At 38.9% G+C, this 21,586-nt stretch overlaps 1 protein-coding gene across 1 annotated transcript in view; it reads left to right on the top strand.

Moving 5' to 3' along the window:
* Nucleotides 1-9,326, top strand: part of Tmc1 (transmembrane channel like 1) — a gene marked incomplete at its 5' end in the record, with an annotated part of 100,745 nt that extends 91,419 nt beyond the window's left edge. Inside the window, 5 exons of the mRNA XM_075975253.1 lie at nt 1,175-1,414; nt 4,876-5,001; nt 7,807-7,885; nt 7,982-8,033; nt 9,319-9,326. Coding sequence (XP_075831368.1) covers nt 1,175-1,414; nt 4,876-5,001; nt 7,807-7,885; nt 7,982-8,033; nt 9,319-9,326 — 505 coding nt within the window. The remainder of the gene's footprint in view (nt 1-1,174; nt 1,415-4,875; nt 5,002-7,806; nt 7,886-7,981; nt 8,034-9,318) is intronic.
* Between the last annotated feature and the right edge of the window lie 12,260 nt (nt 9,327-21,586).

The following is a 21,586-nucleotide window of genomic DNA, read 5'->3' as shown; positions in this document are numbered from 1 at the left end:
ATACAACCCTGAGTTTTAGAACAAGGTGGACCTGATCAGCCCAGGTGCTAAGCTTTGTAATTCTAATTAACTGGAACAATTGGTAACTTATTATCTTTTTAAATCCTAACTTCTCTCTTGGTAGTTACACAGTGATGTGTAGCAAAGGTACACAGTGATGTTTTAAAATCTATCTTCCCATTAAAAAATAACTTCTTACAAAGTTTGCAGTCAGTTCATTATGACATTATTCAGATTTGTTGCTTGGCATCCTACAAGCAAGATAATTGCAATTGTGGCAAGATTTCACTTTTCAAAGGAAAGGATTAACTTTAGGATGGTTTAAGTGCAATAAGATAACTTCTTCCTATTTAAAAAATGTTTCTTAAGTATACAAAAATTTCACCGCCTTTATTCCTCTGTTTTTCTCCCTGTTGTGATTAAAATATACTTACAAAAGCAATTTACAGGACCAATGACTTATTATAGCTCACAATTCTGGATGACAGTCCATCATATCAGGGATGTCAAGGTAGCAGGAACTTAAAAAAGCTAGTCATATTCTGTCTATAATACAAAGCAGAAAACAATGAATGAATATATAAATACACATGCTCATATTATTTTAGTTCAGATTTCTTGCCTAGGGGATGGTGCCATCCGTAGTATGCGGGTCTTTCCAAATTAATGTAATCAAGATGATTCTCCACAGACATACCCACAAGTCAGCCTGATCTAAATAATCTCTGATTGATATTTTTTCCCAGCTGATACTAGCTTGTGTTGGGGTGACAATTAAAAATAACCACACTTAGTTAAACAGTTACTATGTGCACTTAGGAAGTACAAATTATTAAAACTAAAGTTCAAAAAAATATAAAGATTTTATTATAAAATAAAGATTTTATTATACTTGGGACAGTTTAAAAAATAGGTCTCTACTCTGTGAGTAAGTATAGTGTTCTTTCTGGTTTTTATTGATATATTGACACTCAGATTACTGTGCATATGATCTTTCTCATCAAACTAAATGAGTTATTTTTTTTCTAAATGGGACTATTTATAGACATGGTATTTATGGTTGTGTCTAGCAACATGGTTTTTGATTTTGGTCAGAGGAGCAATGTAAAATGAACAGGGTGTGTGCAACTTGACGTTGGACTTGGAATTGAGCAGTGTTCTCATTTCTTTCTAGGATGGGCTCCTTCTTTGCCCCGAGCCTTCCAGGTATCAACATCCTCAGGCTCCACACATCCATGTATTTCCAGTGCTGGGCTGTGATGTGCTGTAATGTTCCTGAGGCCAGAGTCTTTAAAGCTTCCAGATCCAACAACTTCTACCTTGGCATGCTGCTGCTCATCCTCTTCCTGTCTACCATGCCAGTCCTCTATATGATCGTCTCCCTCCCGCCATCCTTCGATTGTGGGCCTTTCAGGTCTCTCCTATTTCAGATTTGACTTGAACATAGTATTTATTTTGGGTTGAAATGGGGTTGGTCATTCACTGTACCGGCTTTTCAAAATAGGACATTTGTCATTGGTAGAAATGAGATTCTTTGGTAGTCATGTCATCATGTGACATGGAACATCTCAGACAATTCCCATCTATTGTCTCTCTTGAGAGTCATAAAGGGGAAATATTTTGTAAGGATACAATATAGATGCTAAGTATTGCTGTTTCCATATTTGGGAGAGGCAAGAGCAACATTTGACTATGCTAGTGCAAACATGAGTGTTTTCCTGATGCTATAGCATCATTAGATCCACACATAAATCGGCTTTGGTTAGATTTCATGTGGACCTTGAAAAAAATTATTTCCCATTGATTAAATAAGAGGTGGAATCGCTATTAAATAATGATGCACATTGAAAGAGAGTTGTATATATTGTGATCCAAAGGGACTTCATAAATTGAAAATTGGTATGCTCCTTTCACAATTTTTCTACCCATGTGTCACTCCAATCAATAGTCAAGATTCAGAAAGCACTTTGACTCATTAAAGCTAGCTGAAATACACATCAAGAAACAGTGTCTTTGGGATCCTGAGGACAGGATTTCATTTTCTCAAAGTTACTTGTGAACCCACAAGTCCCCCAGTTATCTCTACATGTTGTTTCTCGTAGGCATGCATTTGATGTGAAGAGGGTGTGAAGGCAGGAAGTCTTGTAAATGCTAGACCCAATGCTCTAATGGTCAAATACAATTTTCCCTTTGTGTTGTCACACCAAAGGGATTTCTCAAGTCAGAATGTTTGCTGCCTAAGACTAAGATTTATTTACTATGTTTTCACACTAATAATTCCCTCAGTTATTATTCCTAAGATAGTTCAGAATTATTTTGTATCTATCAGACTTGGGAAACTGACTGATAAGCCTTGTACATCTCTCTCTGTTTCTCTCTGTGTTTGCTTGTACACTTGAGCCTACATGTGCAAGCATACAGATGCTCACATATCTGTTGGTAAGTAGGCTGAAATAAATAATGCAGACAGTGACATCTGGAGACGAAATAGGAAATTGCAGTCTTGAAGCTGACATATTAACCCAAAAGCAAAATTCAAATAACCAACCCTTAAAAAGTCTACCGTTAATGAAACTTACCCATGTGAGTTTGTATCTAAGGTACATTATAAAGATGTTTTTACCTTTTACTAGAAAGTTGATCTTCATCCTCCCCAGCACAACACTGGGATGAACCTTTGCTCTTTTATGCAAAGTGAGGGAAACCTAAATGCCAAGCTGGGTGGTGACACAACTGAATCCAGACTTGAATTACCATGCAGAAACATGCAATGATTATACAATTTTAGCTTCTTAAGTTGCATTCCCTCTGACTTTCTGGTTTCTTGGGTGCCTCAGCAAAACCAACTTACACCGATTTTTACTAGGAAACAAGGGATGGCAAAAATGGCATAGTATGTGACTTTTACCATAAATTCCTGATTGACACATTTAGGTGCAATGACTATCAATATTGTTATTTTTGAGATCAGAAAGCACCACATGTTGACAGTGGGCATCAGAAAGAGGTTTGCTGTTTTCTAGTAGCTTTCCTGCAACTTCCTTCCTGTGGTGCAAGCCAATGCTCAACTCCCTCTGCCCCTACTCCAAAGGTCAGAAAGGCTGCTTTGTTCTAGAATGAGACAATCACAATTCCTGTGGTTTGCTACCCTTAGGAACTGGGTGTTGCAGTGTTACCCTTCTGCGAAGCGAAGGTTCCTAGACCACATCTGGTACCTGGGCCGGGCAGCAAACCAGCAACAATGCATTTAAAAGAGGTCAATATGAAACTTGAATTTTGACCTCAGATTTGAATTTGAGGACACTAATGCTGTCTGGTTGTTCTCAGGTTATTGGTGTGTCTTCAGCTAAGATGTATATAGCCCAGTTACCTACCCAGCAAAACTATTTGCTGGACTTTCCCAACACATTCTGCTAAGTTTTCTATAAAATTGTTAAAATCATTATTTAAAGGATTTCATGTAAATTGTTGGTAATTTAAAAACTATTTCTTTAATAACAATATGAGGAAAATGTTTCTAAATGTTCAACCATGTTTCCTCCAATCTAATAGCCTCTTCCTGTCTTCATCAATAATTCTGAACAGTCTATAGTTCTTTAGTTCCCTTGACCTTCTTTTTACATTGTATCAATTTTATATTTTTCCTATAAAGCAATCATCCTATACGGCATAAAAAAATTAGACATATTTACCCATTAAATGCTGCTCATTCTCCCACAGACCTAACACAATAACAGCAAGCATGTTGGTATTTCTTCATGCTTGTTCGTGTTCATTTGTTCATGTTCAGAGTCTCAATCTGAGGTCATACACTAGATCCAAGCATGTGGAGCTTTAGGTGAGCACAGTGCTTGACATTGTTGTCGCCATTAGTCCCTTTCAGTTAGATTTTAGAGTCAGCTCTTGTCTGTCTGTTGTAAAGGAAAACACTGAAATCCATAGTCTGATAACTACTTGGGGTTACACCTTGTCTCTTGAAAGACAGTATTTATCCAATCTGAAGTGGGCGAAAAAACTCCATCTGATCTGCGATTGTGGGGCATATCCATTTTGCTTAAATATCGAAAGATTAAAAACCAAAAATAAACATATGTAATACTATACTGACATAACTGAAAACATGCCTGTTTCACTTTTCTGTGAATTACAGCATTTTATAGTAGGATCAATATACATATTCAAAGGAAGTAACTTGGCACCGTGAGTACTTCACCGACTCTAGACATTCCACACTGAGTGAAAGCTTTCTGCTCTCACCGTTCTAGTTCAGAGGAGCTGATTTTCCTAGACCCTAAACCCTCAGGGGGTCCGCACTGGGAGCTGTCCAGCATGAGGGATCTGTGCGTGCAAGGCTCCTCCTTCAGGAGTGCAGCTGCTACTTAGATCTCTGATAAATGAAGTCAGCTGGGCGATGAGTAGAAGCCGTGGTGTGGAATAAGATGTTGGGTTATTTGCCCATTGTATCCCTCCAGTCTATTTCTCGTGTTCATTTCCAAAGCCAATTAAAAACTGAGTGTACTGAATACCGAGTTCAGAGAGAGCATCCTCCCAGAGCAGCTGTCTTGGGAGCGTTTGAATTGCTACCCATACAATACCACTCAATCAAAATTTTAGAAGTACACATTATTAAAAATTCTTCTGAAGCTGGGAGTAATTCCTAAATACTTTGCTTCTCTGTGTGTACTAAGATGAGACTGCTCTGTTCATAGTGTACCCTTTAGTCAACAAGATGTGCTCAGAGTGTTAAAAGGGCAGCTCACTATCAGATCCTTAACCCACAAGAGAACCTTTGCAGTGTTGGAGAAATAGTTTCTTATCTCACTGTAGCCGTGATTTACCTTTGTTTTAAATTCAACCCCCCTCTACCACCACCAGTGGTAAAAACAGGATGTTTGAAGTCATTGGCGAGACCCTGGAACATGATTTCCCGAGCTGGATGGCGAAGATCCTGCGGCAGCTCTCTAACCCCGGGCTGGTCATTGCTGTCGTTCTGGTGATGGCGTATGTGTTTATTCTCCGTCTCCATTTGAGCCCCTTCTCCTCCAAATTCTTTGCTGACTGCATGATGGTAGGCGCTGAACGGTGCAAGTTGTCTTCTGCTCCTGCTGGATGCGATTCACAGCCATCTGCATCTGTCTCTGCCTCCCTAGGATTATAAGATTTGTTCCCAAGTAACCAAAATAATTATCAGTAAACAGCTAAAGCAAGGGAAACATGAGTGCTAAGCGCTAAATCTAATCAGCATGTTGAATTCCCCTTCGCGGCATGGCCCCCACCTCTTGTTCCATAAAGCAGATGGCTGTGAATACAGAAATTAGGAGCCTCTGTGTTAATATTCCCTTGGGGACCCCTAGGCCATATTTCAGGGCTAAAGACCAAAGAAACATTAAAAAAAAAAACCTACCCCATTCTTTTTTTTTTTCTTAGCGGCCTGTCGATAACTATGCATTTGCAGTAACAGAATCAGAGGAGCAGAGCGTTCCCCAGTTACCCCAGGCTATCCCCGAGAAGTCAGAGTGATTTATAAAAGAGCATTTCGCTGAAGGATTTTGTCCCTATTTTCCTTTCACTTTGGGCTTGAGCAGTATAAAATATTCGTCTTCTGGAAGAACTAGGAGAGATACTCTCCTCTTTACCAGCCAGACCCTCCTGGAATCACTGTATTAGAATGCCTGTCTCTAAAGATCTGCCAAACTTCCTCAGGACTTTATGCTACTCCTATTTTAGGGACCCCAGAGTGACTCATTTTCCCCACAATAATCATAAGGAGTAGCTGCACTAATCACATTGTCATTAGCACACGGATGATCTGCTCCTGAATGAAGTGGTTGATCAGTGGGACAAAGACTCGCCTGTCCCTCTTGCTTTGGTTCCTTCTGTTCATTTGCACCAACAAAAGTTTGGAATCAGTGGGACTGCCAGAAGAAGGTCTAAAATTTGCTTGTTGGGAATGGTTCAAGGGTGTCCAAAAACAGCGGACACAGCAACACGACACTGTAGACTACACAGGTGTTGAGTCTCATCTGTAGCTGTCCTAGGACACTTATGACCCAACAGCAAAAAATTGGCACATCAGGCAGGCTTATGGCATACTCTTAGCGATGCAGAAGTCGATAGTATAGGAGGATAGACAAAATTGGTCATGACGTATAGTTGAACATCTAAAGATGCAAAGAACATCCTTGGTATAAGAAGTAAAGAAAACACTCTGGGGTGCCGACTCTGATGTGTGAGCCACAGTTTCACAGTTCTTGACAGAGAGGGAACGTGGCAGCACAAGGGTTAAAAAGATTTTCTTGAGCGAGTTAAATTTTGCTTTAAGACCGTGGACTTTAAATCCAAATTGCAGTTCACTACTGATGTTTTTCCCCAAACTCCATTGCCCCATGTTCTTCTTTAAGAGGCCCCAACAATTGACTTGGATTTTTTATTACCATTAATTAGAGAATGTTACAAGCATTTTGAATTTCCCAGTAGACTATATTAAAGCCACTTGGATTGTTTTCGGTATTCACATAGTGTTTGGGTTAGTTTTCTGTAGGTGCTGTCAGTGAAAATGTGAGGCACACCCAGTTAAGAGGCTTAAGGAATCCCAGAACTGAGAACTTTACATTAACCTATGTCCAAAAACTTTTCCAAGAAAATTCTTATTCTACACACACACACTCACTCACACACACACACACACACACACACACACACACACACACACACACACGTTCATGCCAGATGCTGCCCCAGATGTTTTCCTATATGTAATTTCAGGCAAGCTCTAGCTAACCACAGAAGAGATAAACCCAACTAAACCGTGTCAATAATTATGCTGCCAGCACCAGATGGCTCATAAAGGATATTCTCTGGCATGTGGGTGGGCAGAGAAAATGTGTTTAATCTCCAGTTATTTGTAGTGGGGCCAGCACCAGCTATCTTTCCTTTTTACTACAGTTCCCCTTTGCTGGTTCATTTTGCCCAAAGAGAAAATGAGGATATTTATTTTGTCAGAATCGTTGAGCTGGAATTTGCTTTTTCTAGAAATGTAAATGCCATTTAAAATCCAAAATTATTCCTTGGTGAAACAGTTTCTTTTTGAGGGAGGAAGAAAGGCAAACGTTGTATTCTGTGGGGGGGAAATCCATGTTAATGAAGTTATGCCCTTGAGGATTTTATTCTTGGTTGTAAAGGCTAAAGGCCAAATAGCGAGTTCAAACATTCAGCTCGTTCCCTAAACTTCAGAAGACCTGCTGTTTTCATTGAGGCTCTCGCCATTGTTCAGAAGGTGACTGTAATTATAATTTAAACTGATGATAATGCACTTCCAAGAAGCTAACACTGGGCCTTGTGGAACGGTGGATAGCATGCTAGGTGGCATAATCTAAAACCTTTGGGTCAGCTTTCTGGCTTCACCCTAGTCATTGTCTAATTTTACCTGTGCTGCATTTTAGTCATATTGGGGATTGAACCTATAGCTTTTCTCATGTTAGACGCGTGACCTGCTACTCTACTCCCAAGGTCTCACTCTGTTTCCTTACCTGACCTTGAACTTCCAATGTACCCTAGCCAGTGAACATGAAATCCTCTCGCTTCATCCTCTCTGCTGAGTAAATGGACATCTCCAAACATGGGTTCTAAGTATACCACTTTACTTCTCTGGACCTCAGTTCTTACATTCAGAATATCACCCTTTGAGTAGAAAGTACCTTGTGTCCCATTTCATGCTATCATTGGTTAGTATAGTCTTAAGGAGAATAATAGGAAACTGAGAAATGCCATCAATTTTATTTTATTCTATTTTATATTTTAATTTAGTTTGACCATCTATTATCTCAATGCTACCGCCAAGGGCCAGAAAGCAGCAAATCTGGATCTAAAAAAGAAGATGAAAATGGTACAATATAATTATATATGTATATTTTATATCATCTTTACCAATGTCAATTAGAAGAAATCTGAATGTACTCTTTTCTCCCTTTTTATTGTGTAGCAAGCTTTGGAGAACAAAATGCGAAACAAGAAAATGGCAGCTGCTCGAGCAGGTTGGTGATATGTTTTGTTTGGATGTTTAGTGTTCCTAAAGAGTATACTCTTCCTTCCTCCACGTGAAGCATTTGATGGCCAGTGCATCGTTGCCCCCCAATAGCTCTTTCCATGGTTCCCACCATCCATCGTCTTAAATCTTCCTATGTTTCTATCCAAGATGTTGATTTCTCTTCCATGGGAGGTGGTTAGAAAAAAGGATGCAAAAATTCAACAGTGTAAACTTAGGGGCCCAGATGAAAAAGTGATCTTAACACCTGACAGAAAATGATAAATACTTCCTCTGGTCATATGCAAGTAGCAAATGCATTAGGGCTTCCTTTGACTAGTTTTATACGTGGGGAAATTGGGAGCTACCAAAGAATCCCCTTCTGAACTCATCATAGTCACCATCAGACTTTTTTCTATCCTATCACATTTCACTTTCATTATTTTCTTAACACTGAGGCTTAACCCCAGGATCAACCTACACAAAACTGTGTCCTCAGACTTTTTATTTGCTTATTTGGGAATGGGCTATCACTGGGTTTTTAAGGCTGCCCTTGTATTCACTCTGCAGCCAAGGCCTTTCTTGGATTTGCAACCTTCTGGACTTGACCTACCAAACAACTAGGATAGCAGTTGTATGTTCTCAGGCTAACTATACTGCCTTTTAAACCTCCTCAATGTTTAAAATATACATCTAACTGCTGAGTGACTGCATCTACAGATGTAACCAGCTAAGTGGTATAAATAACTCACAAAAATAAATTACAAACGTACGGGGGGCATAAAGACTTTTTATTTACCATCACTAGTCAAGAGTATTGCAGCTAGGATTTGTGTATCTATGGTGGTGAAGTTAGATCTAACCCCCTGAAAATAAGGCAGTGCATCATTGTTCAAATAAAGGGTACTTTTATTGGCAAAAACTAATGGTGGGTCTTGATCCAGCACCACAACCTCCACCACCAACACAATGATAGTAAAAAGATACTGAACAACTCAAACAAAATCTTTCCTAACTCATAACTTTTTAATAAATTCTTTCTAATAGTAGAACCTTAATCTCTTGTTAGCAATTTTGAAAAATATTCAACTCAAATTGATTTAATTTTAAAAAGAGACACCTATTAAAGCACGTGAACTTGGCCCTGTAAATCTGCGGAGCACTTGTCTTTTGCTTTGCTGAAACTGGAGGTTGAAACTCCAAAGCCTTGTAAGTTTTGAGCAAGATCTGTCATTGAGCTGAAATTCCATGCAAACTGGTGTTTCCGTTTTTTGTTCATTCTTGTCTTTTTCAAGATTTTTGAGACAAGGTCTAAGTTGATCAGGCTGGTCTTAAACTCACAATAGAGCCCAGGTGGCCTTGAAATTGCTATTCTCCTGCTTCATCCTCTCGAGTCGTTGGGATCACATGTCTGGATCTTCACTTAAAATCCGCAATGAGAGAGTGCTCAACACGGAGTCCACTTCCTTGTGACTCAATTGAGAGCAGGCTGCTTTCACTGGAGCTGACATCTACCAGGGTGCTATTGGATCCACATCCAAGTCCTTGCTCACATATTAACTCCCAAGAGAACTGAGCCTTAAATTTGAATAGCTTCCTGGGAATGATGAGGGAATTTCTTTCCTTGAAATTCTGTGGGATTCTGTCATTTAAGATCAAGCCCACTTGGGTCATAACCTGTGACCCCTCAGTCAGTAACTGGATCTGGGCAAGAGTTTGATAGGTGGTTGCAGCCAGTGAGGACTTGTTGCAGAAGATAGGCCGGTTCAGCTTCCTGATGTACATAAAACGCACCGAGGAGGGCCCAACAGTTTAAGAAAAGGGAAAAACTGCTGGATGGCTCTAAAGAGCATGACTCAAGACATTGCTTTCTTGTCTCCTTTAAGCTTAAAGTTTTAAAGCTATTTATTTTCTCCCAGCATGCAGAGATGTAAGAGGAATCACGAGAAGCTCACATGAGTGGAGACGGTGTAGTACAGGTTGCAGACTAGTCTTGCCCCAACCAGTGCTACAGAGGAGCACTGCGGAGATGCACAGGATTATGAACTCTTTTACAAAGTTCCAAATCAGCCCCTTTCCCCTACTCTAGACAGTTGTCTTCCGCTCTCAGCTTCCCAACCCAACTACACCAAGACAAACTTTTCTAGCTCTCTTACTTGGTTCTTGAGGTACTCATCTTCAAATGGCACAGTTTTGCTGTTTCTTTACCTCTTCTTTTTATTGTTAATTAATTATTGATTCCAATGCAAATAAGGATTTGGCTCTCTTCACATCCACTCTCTAAGCATTCTGCTCATGTTACTCATTTGGATTGGGATTATTATTATTTCCTATACTAATTTTCTCAAGATTAATATTTTTCTATATTTCACCAATCCAATATCTAAATTTCTGCTACTCATCCAATTACACTCTTCTACATTCTGTCTCTGTTGTTGTAGGCCCCACCACTCTGGAAATTCAGGCACGTTAACAGCATGCAATTTTCTCGATTTACTTGTTAGTGATTTCCTTCTATTCATTTTCTACTTGTGGAATTCCTAATATTTGGCATCTTGGACAAGTTTGTAAAATTCCTACTTATTTCTTATTCTATGTCCTTTTACTTTAACAATTACTGCTTTTCTTTGCTTTCATTTTTAAAATTTCAATTGATCTTTTTACTTTAGCCACCATAACTTGACTTTTGCCAAATTATTTTAGCTTCTAAATGACATCCCATTCTTTTTAAAAATAGTAATATCTTCTTTTCATGAAAATACTAATTCCTCTTTTTGAAGTTTCTGATATTTTCCTAGTCTCTTTTCTCTAAGCTGCTTTGTTTTCCTCTGACATTGGTCACCACTAAAACCTTCCCTCGGTTTGTCTGTGGCTCCTGACATCCAAAGTACAAATCAAATTTGTATGCTAGGAGTATATGAATGGAATATGGGCAAAGAACTCCATGAAACCCTGTAAGTATAGTTAAGTTTTTCTGTCCCAGAAAAATCAGCACTAAATGTCAGCCGAGCAAATGGGGGGATGAGGGTGTGGGTGGGTCTCAACTTCAAGCTTATAAATCACTCATGTGAGCTTCTTGTCTTCACTGTAGAACTCCTTGTAGTTTTCTAGATTTTGAACGCTTGTATTTTACTTTTTTCCAGGAAGAAAGAAAAAGTCCCCTAACCTTCTGCTCGTATGAGAAGTTATACATTGGTGCTAAGAAGGGAAATTGATCTGAGACTCTGATTGTCTTTTGTTTTATTTGTTGGTTTTTTGAAGCAGGGTCTCATTTTGTAGCTCAGACTGGTCTCAAACTTCCTAGGTTTCTCAAGACTGGTCTTGAGTCTGGAACTCACCGTCTGCCAGCTTCAGCTTCTGAAGTCCTGGGATAACTGGAATGTATCACCATCCTCCTCATCCATCTTCCGACTGCCTCTTAGATACCCAAAACCCCATCCTTACCTTGCGTTTTCGTTTCTAGAAGATGCTGTTCCTGATCACTGTATCTTTGGGGATTTTTCTGTGTAAATTCCATTTCTTCTCATCTACTTTTCCCCCCACTGGTTTAGTATTTCTGTTTGTTGTGACTGACAAGTTTCTTGTTCACCCATTAGTTTTCCTGTTCCCCAGCTCTCAGGTGCTTCTGATCTCTCCTCCATGGCAGGCATTCACATTGCCTCCCAAAGGTTCTGCTTGTTCAGTCCAGTGCACTCTCCTTCACAGTCTAGGCAAATATTATCCTGTGCTAAGAGGGAAGTGAGTTCATTTTTTTCTCCATAATGATTCTTCTTAATCCACACAATTACTCAGAGAGTGTTTACCTACTGAGATGCAGTTTGCCTTAGGGGATTGGTGAGCACTGCCTATTTTTATTGAAAGATGAAGGATTAGAAGCATCCTAATATAGTGTGTCTATGGAATTAATGTTACTAGATTAGTTTTTAAAATTGTGAGTGGAAAGACATGATTTCTATGACATAAATTCTAGTTAAGATTTACTATTATCTTTATTGGTTAACATGATAGTTATCTGGTTCCCATAATGTTGATAGTTATTGAGAAATGTGCACTGAGTGTCTAATGACAAAAGAAACTTTTATCTGAAAAAATTAAATGAAATGGGTTTCTATATTTATTGCATAAAGTCATTGTGGACCAAATAAGAATCACTTGTATTCTTCTTTCCCTAGAATTTGTGAGAACTTTGTAAAACGACATAGAGATATTTTGACTACAAAATTCCAAATATTGTATTAAAGTGGAACAAACTGGAAAGATAATAGATTTTAAACTACCTCATTTAGAATCATTATGTGCACTGATAGCTGAATTTTCATTTGCCTATTTTTTATCTCTCTTTCTCTCTCTTGTTTTAAACAGCTGCAGCTGGTGGTGGCCAGTAACTTCAGCAAACAACCTGGGAGGCTCCGAAGTACTCTTCACTTCTCTTTATGAATATAGTGAACAAGATGGGAAGGGCCAGTGACCTAGCATTGGGGAACTACTGCCCTGTATGCTACCACTGTGGGGTCATCAAGGCCATAACCTCGAGCATCTATGAAGGGCTCATCAGCTCTCCTTGAGCAAGAAGAATCTCATCATATTCTGTATTTCTGTGGGTTATGATACTTTCTCTCTTACTTCCCTGACATGTTCTCAAACTGAGTTTAAGTGGGTGTGTGATCTAGTGATACAAATTACTGAGTATAATTAATAATTTTAAATGTATCAATTTTAAAGGATACTTTTTAAAAAGTCAACATTTCCTTATATGGACTATTTTTTAGTGTCTTCCATTGGTAGTGGGACTATAATAGCACCATTTTCCCCTCCAAATTTGGAACTATCTAAATGAAATATTCGTTGTGACCATTGGTTGGTTCACTGCTTTATGTATACTCTTCTTATTACTTCATTGATATGATAAAGTTGATGTCTTTCTCACCCATATAAATGTCATATTTATATAATACTAATTTAAAGAGACTTGGCTCACTTTAAAAATATGACATCTTTCCTCCGTTTTTTGTATTTCTATCCATCAGCCCTCAGATATGCCCAGCACCTTTGTATTTACAACTGGATTCAGTATGAAAGGAAAAATGCTTTTCAGGAGATATTTATCACATGTAATTTGATATTCCCTGCAGTGCCGGCTTAACAGTAGTTTATCACCATAAGGAGGCGTGTGGTTCTTAGACAAGCTGGCCCTTTATGAATTCAACAAAAGAAGATAGCATTAATGACTGGTGTCCTGTCAGAGTCTCCTCATTTAACCTCCAATGTATATTCCTGAAATTTGATTGTTGTAGTTTGGGTTTTGCTGTGGTTTGTGTTTGTTCTTTGCTTTTGTTGTTGTTGTTGAGATTAGGAAATCATGCCTTCAGTCGGGGCTTTAGTTTATAGTGTCATTTAAACATTATGTTTATCTAAAGTTTGAGTTCACTGAACGGCAGCACGCAGAGCCCTTCTTGCCTTGTGCTGTAGCCTGGGTAGTGTCTCCTCTCGTAACTCACAGCATCCCTTTCCAGAGCTGAGCTAACCTCCCATCCCTCCAGACTTTCAGGCTTTTGTTGCCCTTTGACTTTTCTCCTCCTCTTTAACCTCCTACTGGCCGTGAGTGGTCAGACTGTTCTCTTGCCAATTCTCAACTCATTTCCCCCAATTCCCTTGTCCAGATAGCATCTATTCCCAATCTTTTCCTATTTTGTGACACTCTCCTAATGGGGTTCCTTAGAATGTTGCATCTGTATCTTCAGTGTAGCATCTGTACTGATTTTCTGTGATTTTTCATGGTGGTTATTGTCTCTTGCATGCATGACGAATTTTTCCTGTCTAGACCATAGCTCTTTAGGAGCAGGGATCATATCTCACTCTTTTATATGTCTCATACAGTGCTGTGCACAGTTGGGCACTGCATAAATGCTTGTTAATTAAATTGAATCAATTTGACTTATAGCAGTTGCATTATAAAAGAAAAGACTTGTGTTAGGCACATGAAAAATGTTCCTAAGCTGTATGAAATGGAAGAACTCCTGCCAGGCTTTTGTTATCATTAGACTGTAATGCAGATGAGTAAATAAAGACAGTGTTGATTTCTACAAGGGTTGTTCGACTACTGTGTGGCAATACAGAGAATCATCAAATTCAGAAGTGAATGTCATCCTTGCTCTAGATCTACTTCTTAAGGATGAAGAGAAGACAGTGTATTTGTAAGGTTGTCTCTCTCCTAAAGCCAGCATACTTTTGGAAACTATTTTAATTTTCTAAACATTCAAACTTTCTTTGCCAAGTTTTAGTCTTTCCACTATTAAAAATCAACTTTGGGTTTTAAAAGCACTTACACACGCTCTCCTGTTTTAAGTTAAGCAGTTTTTAGAAACTGTAATCTTTTTGTCTTCAGAGAGCTACTGAGAGCATGTCTGAATGACTGACTCCATAGACAAGGGTCTGGAGCAGAGAATGCTCAGTTCAAAGATGTTCTGAACACCTTTTCACTCAGGTGCTTAGACAGCTAAAGTTTACTTCTGTATTCTTCCTATGTCAAAGGCAAGAAAGCAGATATCTAGAATGTAAATTTTTGGTGTGGGACCATGGTCTGTATTTGGTCAGTTATGTTTTAAATAAATGCTGATTGGCCAGTAGCAAGGCAGAAAGTATAGGTGGGACAACCAGACAAGAAGTAGAGGTGGGTCAATGAGAACAGGAGAATTCTGGGAAGAAGGAAGCTCATTTCTAGGCAGTCCTGCCCAGACACAGAAGAAGGAAGATGTGACTGCCTCGCTGAAAAAGGTACTGAGCCATGTGGCTAACATAGATAAGAATAATGGGCTAATATAAGTTATAAGAATTAGTTAATAAGAATCCTGAGCTAATGGGAAAATCAGTTTATAATTAATGTAGACCTCTGTGTTATTTCTTTGGTGCTAAATGGCTGAAGACCTGGTGGGAGGACAGAAACCAGGCAGGACAGAAACCCTGGCAACAAATTTTCTTCTTTCTGAGAAGAATAAAAAATCTCTGATAAATATACACAAAATAACTTTACTTATCTAGAGAGATTTACCATGCTTGAGAAAATAAACTGCACTTCAACCCACTCCTTGCATGAATTCCTCGGCTTGCAGGGGCATATAATTTAAGTTATATCTATGAATTTATATTAACAAAGTGTTCAGCTGAGCTGTTTTCTTATTCTAATAGATCTATGGCCAGATACATGTGCCAAAATGGTAATTAATCAGGAATCAAATATGATAGGCTTAATAATAGGTTTGGCGGGCATTCTTAGTTCTCAATGCATGTCTGAATTTAAGTTTTTAGAAGACTTTCAGGATTAACCATAACTTAAAAAGTAATAGACTAGATCACAAGACATACCTAGCTTTATTTTGCTTCTTCTCTTAACATATCCAATATCACTGAAAGCATTTCTGAATATTTCAATGGCTATAAACTACTCAGTAATATTGTAGTTTAATCAGTCCTACTATTTCAGAGTTGTAGGGTTAGATTTTAGTATTATAAGCAAATTTTAAGTTTGTATACTTTTAGAACAGTTCTGTGCAGAAACACTGCGTATACAGCTTTATGTCAAGATATTCATATTTCAAGACAGTTTAAGCTTATTGTTTTACTTATATTACTTCTTGTTACTTAAAATATGTAGGATATTTTATAGCATTTGTTTTGCAGTCACTAAACTTCTCTCATGATGCTGTTTTTCTTTTTTCTTTTTTTCTTTTTTTTGTGGCTATGTGAAGTGTTCCTTACAGGAACTATCTTAAGTTTCTGAGAATCTTAAGAGGAAGTAGCATCATCATGGCCATCCACCCACTCTCAAGCCCTGTTGGAAATCAAGTATTACCTATATTTTCAAGCCTGCCAATGTGCTCTCTGTAGAGCCATTCTTCTCATATTTTGTTATTTAAAGCATTTAGTCATAATTACATTTCTGTTTTGAGTGTAACAATATCTTTATTGTTAAACATAACTGGTCCTAAATCATTTCCCCCAATAAAACAGGTAAACTTCCTAATATTTCTTTTGCTGATGTTTTTGTATTGCTGTAACTCGCAAAGGCCACATTTCTATAGTGAATATTACCATTCAAAAGAAAACCTCAGGTGTCATGAATGTGACCTCTCTCCACGTTGGCAGGTATTAGGTACTTTCCTTCCAGAACGACACTCTGTTGGCATCATGTGCAAGGCAACAGAAATGATCTAAATTCAAATGAAGACATAAAGTAATTTATAGCACAACAAATTGCTATCTGGTCACTTCAAGTGAATTGCAGTGTGTCCAATGTTTTTAGTTGAATTCACAGGCTGTTCCGGCTTTGGAGGTCCCCATGGGCCATCAGGAAATTTTGCCAAAAAGGAAAACAGGGGAAAATGGCATTGTAAAAACTGTTTGGAATATTCACATTCTAGGTAAAACACTGAAGCTGTAATTATACATATCACTCTACCAATTGACTCATCATCTCTCATACCTGTGTCTAATTTTGACAGCATAAGAGGACATGTCCTTGTCATCTGCAAAACTCACGGTCAAGAACACATTACTAAAAAATGCAAAAATATTTTACATAAGTTTATTAACCTTTGTTGATCACATTAATAGCTATCCTGTGATACAGTAGCCCATGGGCCCCAGCTGAGCATATCTGGAGAACTTCATTATCACAGTCGATTTTCTGAGAAAATTTTCCTCCATAAACTAAAATGTTCACACAGACAACACATAACATTTAAGGGAGTAAGGAGGATGTGCTGAAAAGAAAATTAGAAGCTATTAATTACTTCAGATAGAAAATACACACTAGTTTGTTCTAATAACATTAGCAGTTATTTTGGAAAATTAATCTTCAAAAGTGAAATTCCAAGAGTATGATTTCCACTGGGATTGGATAGAAGGTATTGCTTGCATATAGTCAGCAATGTTGGCACCATAGGTGACGTACAGACAGCAATGTGTGACATCATGGTGGCATATTGCCCTTATAATTTTCTAGATGGCTCACAGACCTAGTGTTCCAGACCTAGATGCCATGCAAACTTAACTGCCATGTTTTCATTTGGTGTAGACTCACTCTTCCATATCTGACTGCTTCCTATGGGCTTGGGGTAAGGGATGAACTGCTGTGTTTGCAGAAAAGGTACCCATGAGCAGCAGTGGGAAATTTATGTTGTGGCTATTCAGTGCTACAGGCCAGATCACGGCAGACAATTTGTTCCCTATTGCTTCTTTCTCCATTCATCAGTCACACCTTGTTTCTTTTGTTTTCATTACAGTCTTATTTTGTTTGCATGTTTGTATGTTTGGCCATATGCATGCCATTGCTTACATATGAGGGTCAGAGGACAATGATCAGAAGTTGTTGCTTCCTTTCCACCATGTGGAACCTGGAGGGAATTCTGGTTGTTAGATTTATCAGCAGATACCTCTATCAACTGAACTATTTCTCTGGCACATTTTTAAATTGTATGTTAAAACTATCAAATAGTCACCAATATCAGATTGCTCGTGTTAAATACTAAAGCAGGCAAGGGTAACATACAATGTGTGATTTAAAGGAAATTATTTCAAGTTCTGTCTTAGTTAGGGTTTTATTGATGTGATGAAACACCAGGACCAAAACCAACTTAGGGAAGGGAAGGGTTTATTTCACTTACACTTAAGCAACACAGTTCATCATTAAAGGGAGTTAGGGCAGGAATCTTGGATACAGGAGCTCACACAGAGACTGTGGATGTGTGCTGCTCGCTGGCTTGCTCTTTAGACATGCCCAACCTGCTTTCTTATAGCACTCAGGACCACCAGCTGAAGGTGGCACCACCCACAGTGAGCTGGTCATGCCCACACCAATCCTCACAGTTAACAGGATAAGGTTCAGGAATGCTAAATTCCTACATGCTATATTCTTTGCCTCTGGGGATCAGGGTTATTTTTCCACTTGGATATTGCTTAAATTTGATAATAGAAGTCGATCATGGAAATAGATTCAGTACAAGCTTTCAGAAATCATTTACGTGTTAAGGCAGCTCAAACTGCATCAGAGTAAGACAGATTTTTTTCTGTGGTTTCATTTTGTCAAACATGGTGAGGATAATTGAAAAACAGACCTAAAGATTAAGGTGCCTGTGTCACCGACCTCAGACATGCAAAATTTATTGGTAATGGAATTCCAATTCTATTGGATACCAAATAGTAATAGAGCCACCAGCAGATGAAAACAAGCCTCCTGCAAAAGAAACCTGGAGACTCGCAACCAATCTCAATGAAACACAGTACAAGATGAATCTATGAAACCTATTCATCTCAGGTACAGCAATAGATCAGACCCCCCTGGAAATATTCCTCCATTAGACTGTGTGGAGCCACCACACGTTTCCTCTCTGTAGACTCAGATAGCTTTGTGACTGGAAGCCTTGTTCTGAAGTTGCTGCTAAGATTTGCCTCACAACTGTGTTCATGACTGTTGTCTCTCATTGGCCACTGATTTTTATACTATCATTAGTCTTTTTATCCCTCATTAAGCAAACGTCAATTGCATCTTCTTTAAGACAAATTTTAAAAATTCATGCCCAGTATGGCTTCTGATGGAATTGCATGAGATGACGTCCCAGATCACTGAGCACTAAGCTTAACGTGTAATTGAGTCGCAGTGAGATGACATCACACATGAGCTCCCATTTTGTGAGTTAGATTTTTTTTTAACTTTAGAGATTTAGTGAATAATTAGTTAAAATTTAGGTCTAAGGAAATGGTTCTATGAATGAGAATGCCTGCTGTGCCAAGAGACCCTACATGCTTTTTATCTGCATTTATAGTACATGAGACCATGTCCAAAGTAGGCTGGTACTTAAAGGCTATTGGCTGAAGGAGTTCCCACAGCATCTCCCCCTGTTGTCTAAATAATAGAGTTCTAGACCTAATACAAAACTATATACAATAAGAACAAATATCAAGTATTAGCCAGGGAAAAGACAAGGCAAAAACATACATGAAAATTAGAATTACAACCAGCATGAACAGCATCAAACAAGAAGCATATGCTAAACATTTCAATAGTTATCCAAAGAGTCTAAGTCTTATATTAAAAATGGCTTGGCTAAGTCATGAGAGGAAAGTAACTATGACTATTTAGTCTTTAACCCAATTAAAGACCTGAGAAGTAAAATAATATTACTTGAGTAAACAGAAAGTGCAATCAAGCAACTTCCAAAAGGTGTAAGAAATGATAAAGACAACTGGCTACCTGGGCAATCACCCAACGTCTCACTTGCAATGTTGGGTCAACCAACTTTGGCTAAGGCCTAGAGGCACTGACAGATCATTTTCAGAGTTAGAAAAATTTTCAAAACTGTCTTACCCTGTCTTGGCATGCTTTTGATAGTCTTTTTTCTTGTATCCTGTTTGTCCAGTCTAGACACTGTGCATTTTGTCAGTGGTTGAGGCAGGGGCTCTTTGTCCAAAAACCAGTTTTGCTTAGAGGAAAAAAGCTCCAAGCAGAGTGTCTTTGGTGCCCAATATTTGTCTCAAAAATAGATTGGGGCTGTCAGGAGCAATCGTGTCTTACATAAACAAAATCTTAAGTTATTTAAATGCCATATTTTACAGTTCTTTGAAGTGGTTGAAGATTACCTGTATATGCACCTATAAAACCTATCATGACTACAAGCTTAACTATTATAATGACTACCTAATAATCTACAATGTTTAATTATACATTACATTGTAAATGAGCTGTCTAAACATAATACCTTAAAGAACATAAATACATATAATAAAATTGACCTTAAATTTGCAATCAGCAAACAAAGCCTATCTGAAAAATTGCAGCTACCAAGAAGCTGTGCTTGGCTCCCATTTTTGTGGGTCTAGGAGCCCTCTTTTTTTCTTAAGCTTTTTTTAGGTCTTATGTGGACCCATGCCTCAGATGATAGGTGCCAATTTGTTGGAATACAAAAGTTCCACAATAGCCTGGAATGGAGTATAACAAAGGTTTATATATCTGAGGATAAACTCAGAGAAAGACTAGTGATCCACAGTCTTCAATGTGTGCTGGGAGCTGGAACTGAATCCAGCAGCCAAGAGGCGTATGCATGCTTTTCATCTGCATTTATAGTACATGAGCCCATGCCCACAGTGGGCTGATATCTTAAAGGCGATTGACTGAAGAGGTTCTCATAGCAGTTGCTTCCCTGGCAGCAAGGATGTGTGGAAAGTCAGCTGGAAAATTGCAGCTACCAAGAAGCTGTGCTTGGCTCCCATTTCTTTTTAATATTGCAATACGTTTTTTTTATTATTTTTTAATTTATTTATTTATTAAGGATTTCTGCCTCCTCCCCGCCACCGCCTCCCATTTCCCTCCCCCTCCCCTGATCAAGTCCCCCTCCCTCATCTGCTCGAAGAGCAATCAGGGTTCCCTGACCTATGGGAAGCCCAAGGACCGCCCACCTCTATCCAGGTCTCCTAAGGTGAGCATCCAAACTGCCTAGGCTCCCCCAAAGCCAGTAAGTGCAGTAGGATCAAAAACCCACTGCGATTGTTCTTGAGTTCTCAGTATTCCTCATTGTCCGCTATGTTCAGCTAGTCCGGATTTATCCCATGCTTTTTCAGACCCAGGCCAGTTGGCCTTGGTGTGTTCCCGATAGAACATCCCCATTGACTCAGTGTGTGGGTGCACCCCTCACGGTCCTGAGTTCCTTGCTCGTGCTCCCATTTTTGTGGGTCTAGGAGCTCTCTTTTTTTCTTAAGCTTTTGTTTTAGGTCTTATGTGGATTATATTTAGATTTTAAATGTCTCCCAAGGGCTCTTGTTAATAGTTCAGGGAGGCTGGGCTTATGGGGGAGCATGTAGGTGAGCAGGGGTGAACCCACAGAGTGCATTGGAAGACGCTGGTCTCTCTCCTCTCCTCTGCTGGAGAATATTAAAGATGTGTTTACAACATTCCTCTGCTTCTTTTTCTTCTCAGACATGAGCTAAATGGTTTGATTGCCTTGGGTATTTTACTAGGGCGATGGAAAGCTGCTGAACTCATGTAGCAGTGGGCTAGGATAGAGTGCATAGAAGACAGGGCTTCCAGATGAAACTGATGGAGCTGTTTGGGGAGGTGATTCTGAGGTAGCAAAGCACATGGGAAGCATTGTGGTGGTTAGGAAACAAAGCCTCGCACAGCCTCCTGGGAAAAGAGCATACATACACTGTGACAATTATGGGTTGGCTGTTTGATAGCACAGGCAGTGATCTATTTGAAATGATCCTAGCTTTCTCATGACACCAGCCAATGGCAGGTACTTCCCAGGTACTGGAACTACCTGGGAAGTTACATAGGAAACCTAGCCTGCGAATCAGAAACTGTGGACTCCAGATATAAAAAGAAGCTTGCATAGTGCCAATGTCTATGACTCAGAGCATTTGTCCTGGATCCCAACAATGGCTGAAAAAAATCTAGGAAAGTGGTTTTTAATTTTTAATTTTAGGAAAACAACAACAATGACCTTTAAAAACTGCCTTGTCTAGAGAGGCCATGGCCCAGCAGGTTTCCTGAACTGTCAATGAGAAAGATTA

This window comes from Microtus pennsylvanicus, chromosome 5, assembly GCF_037038515.1.
Source record: "Microtus pennsylvanicus isolate mMicPen1 chromosome 5, mMicPen1.hap1, whole genome shotgun sequence".
Lineage (NCBI taxonomy): Eukaryota > Metazoa > Chordata > Mammalia > Rodentia > Cricetidae > Microtus > Microtus pennsylvanicus.
Note: the sequence above shows the minus strand (reverse complement) of the source record. Positions and strands in the feature narration are given on the sequence as shown.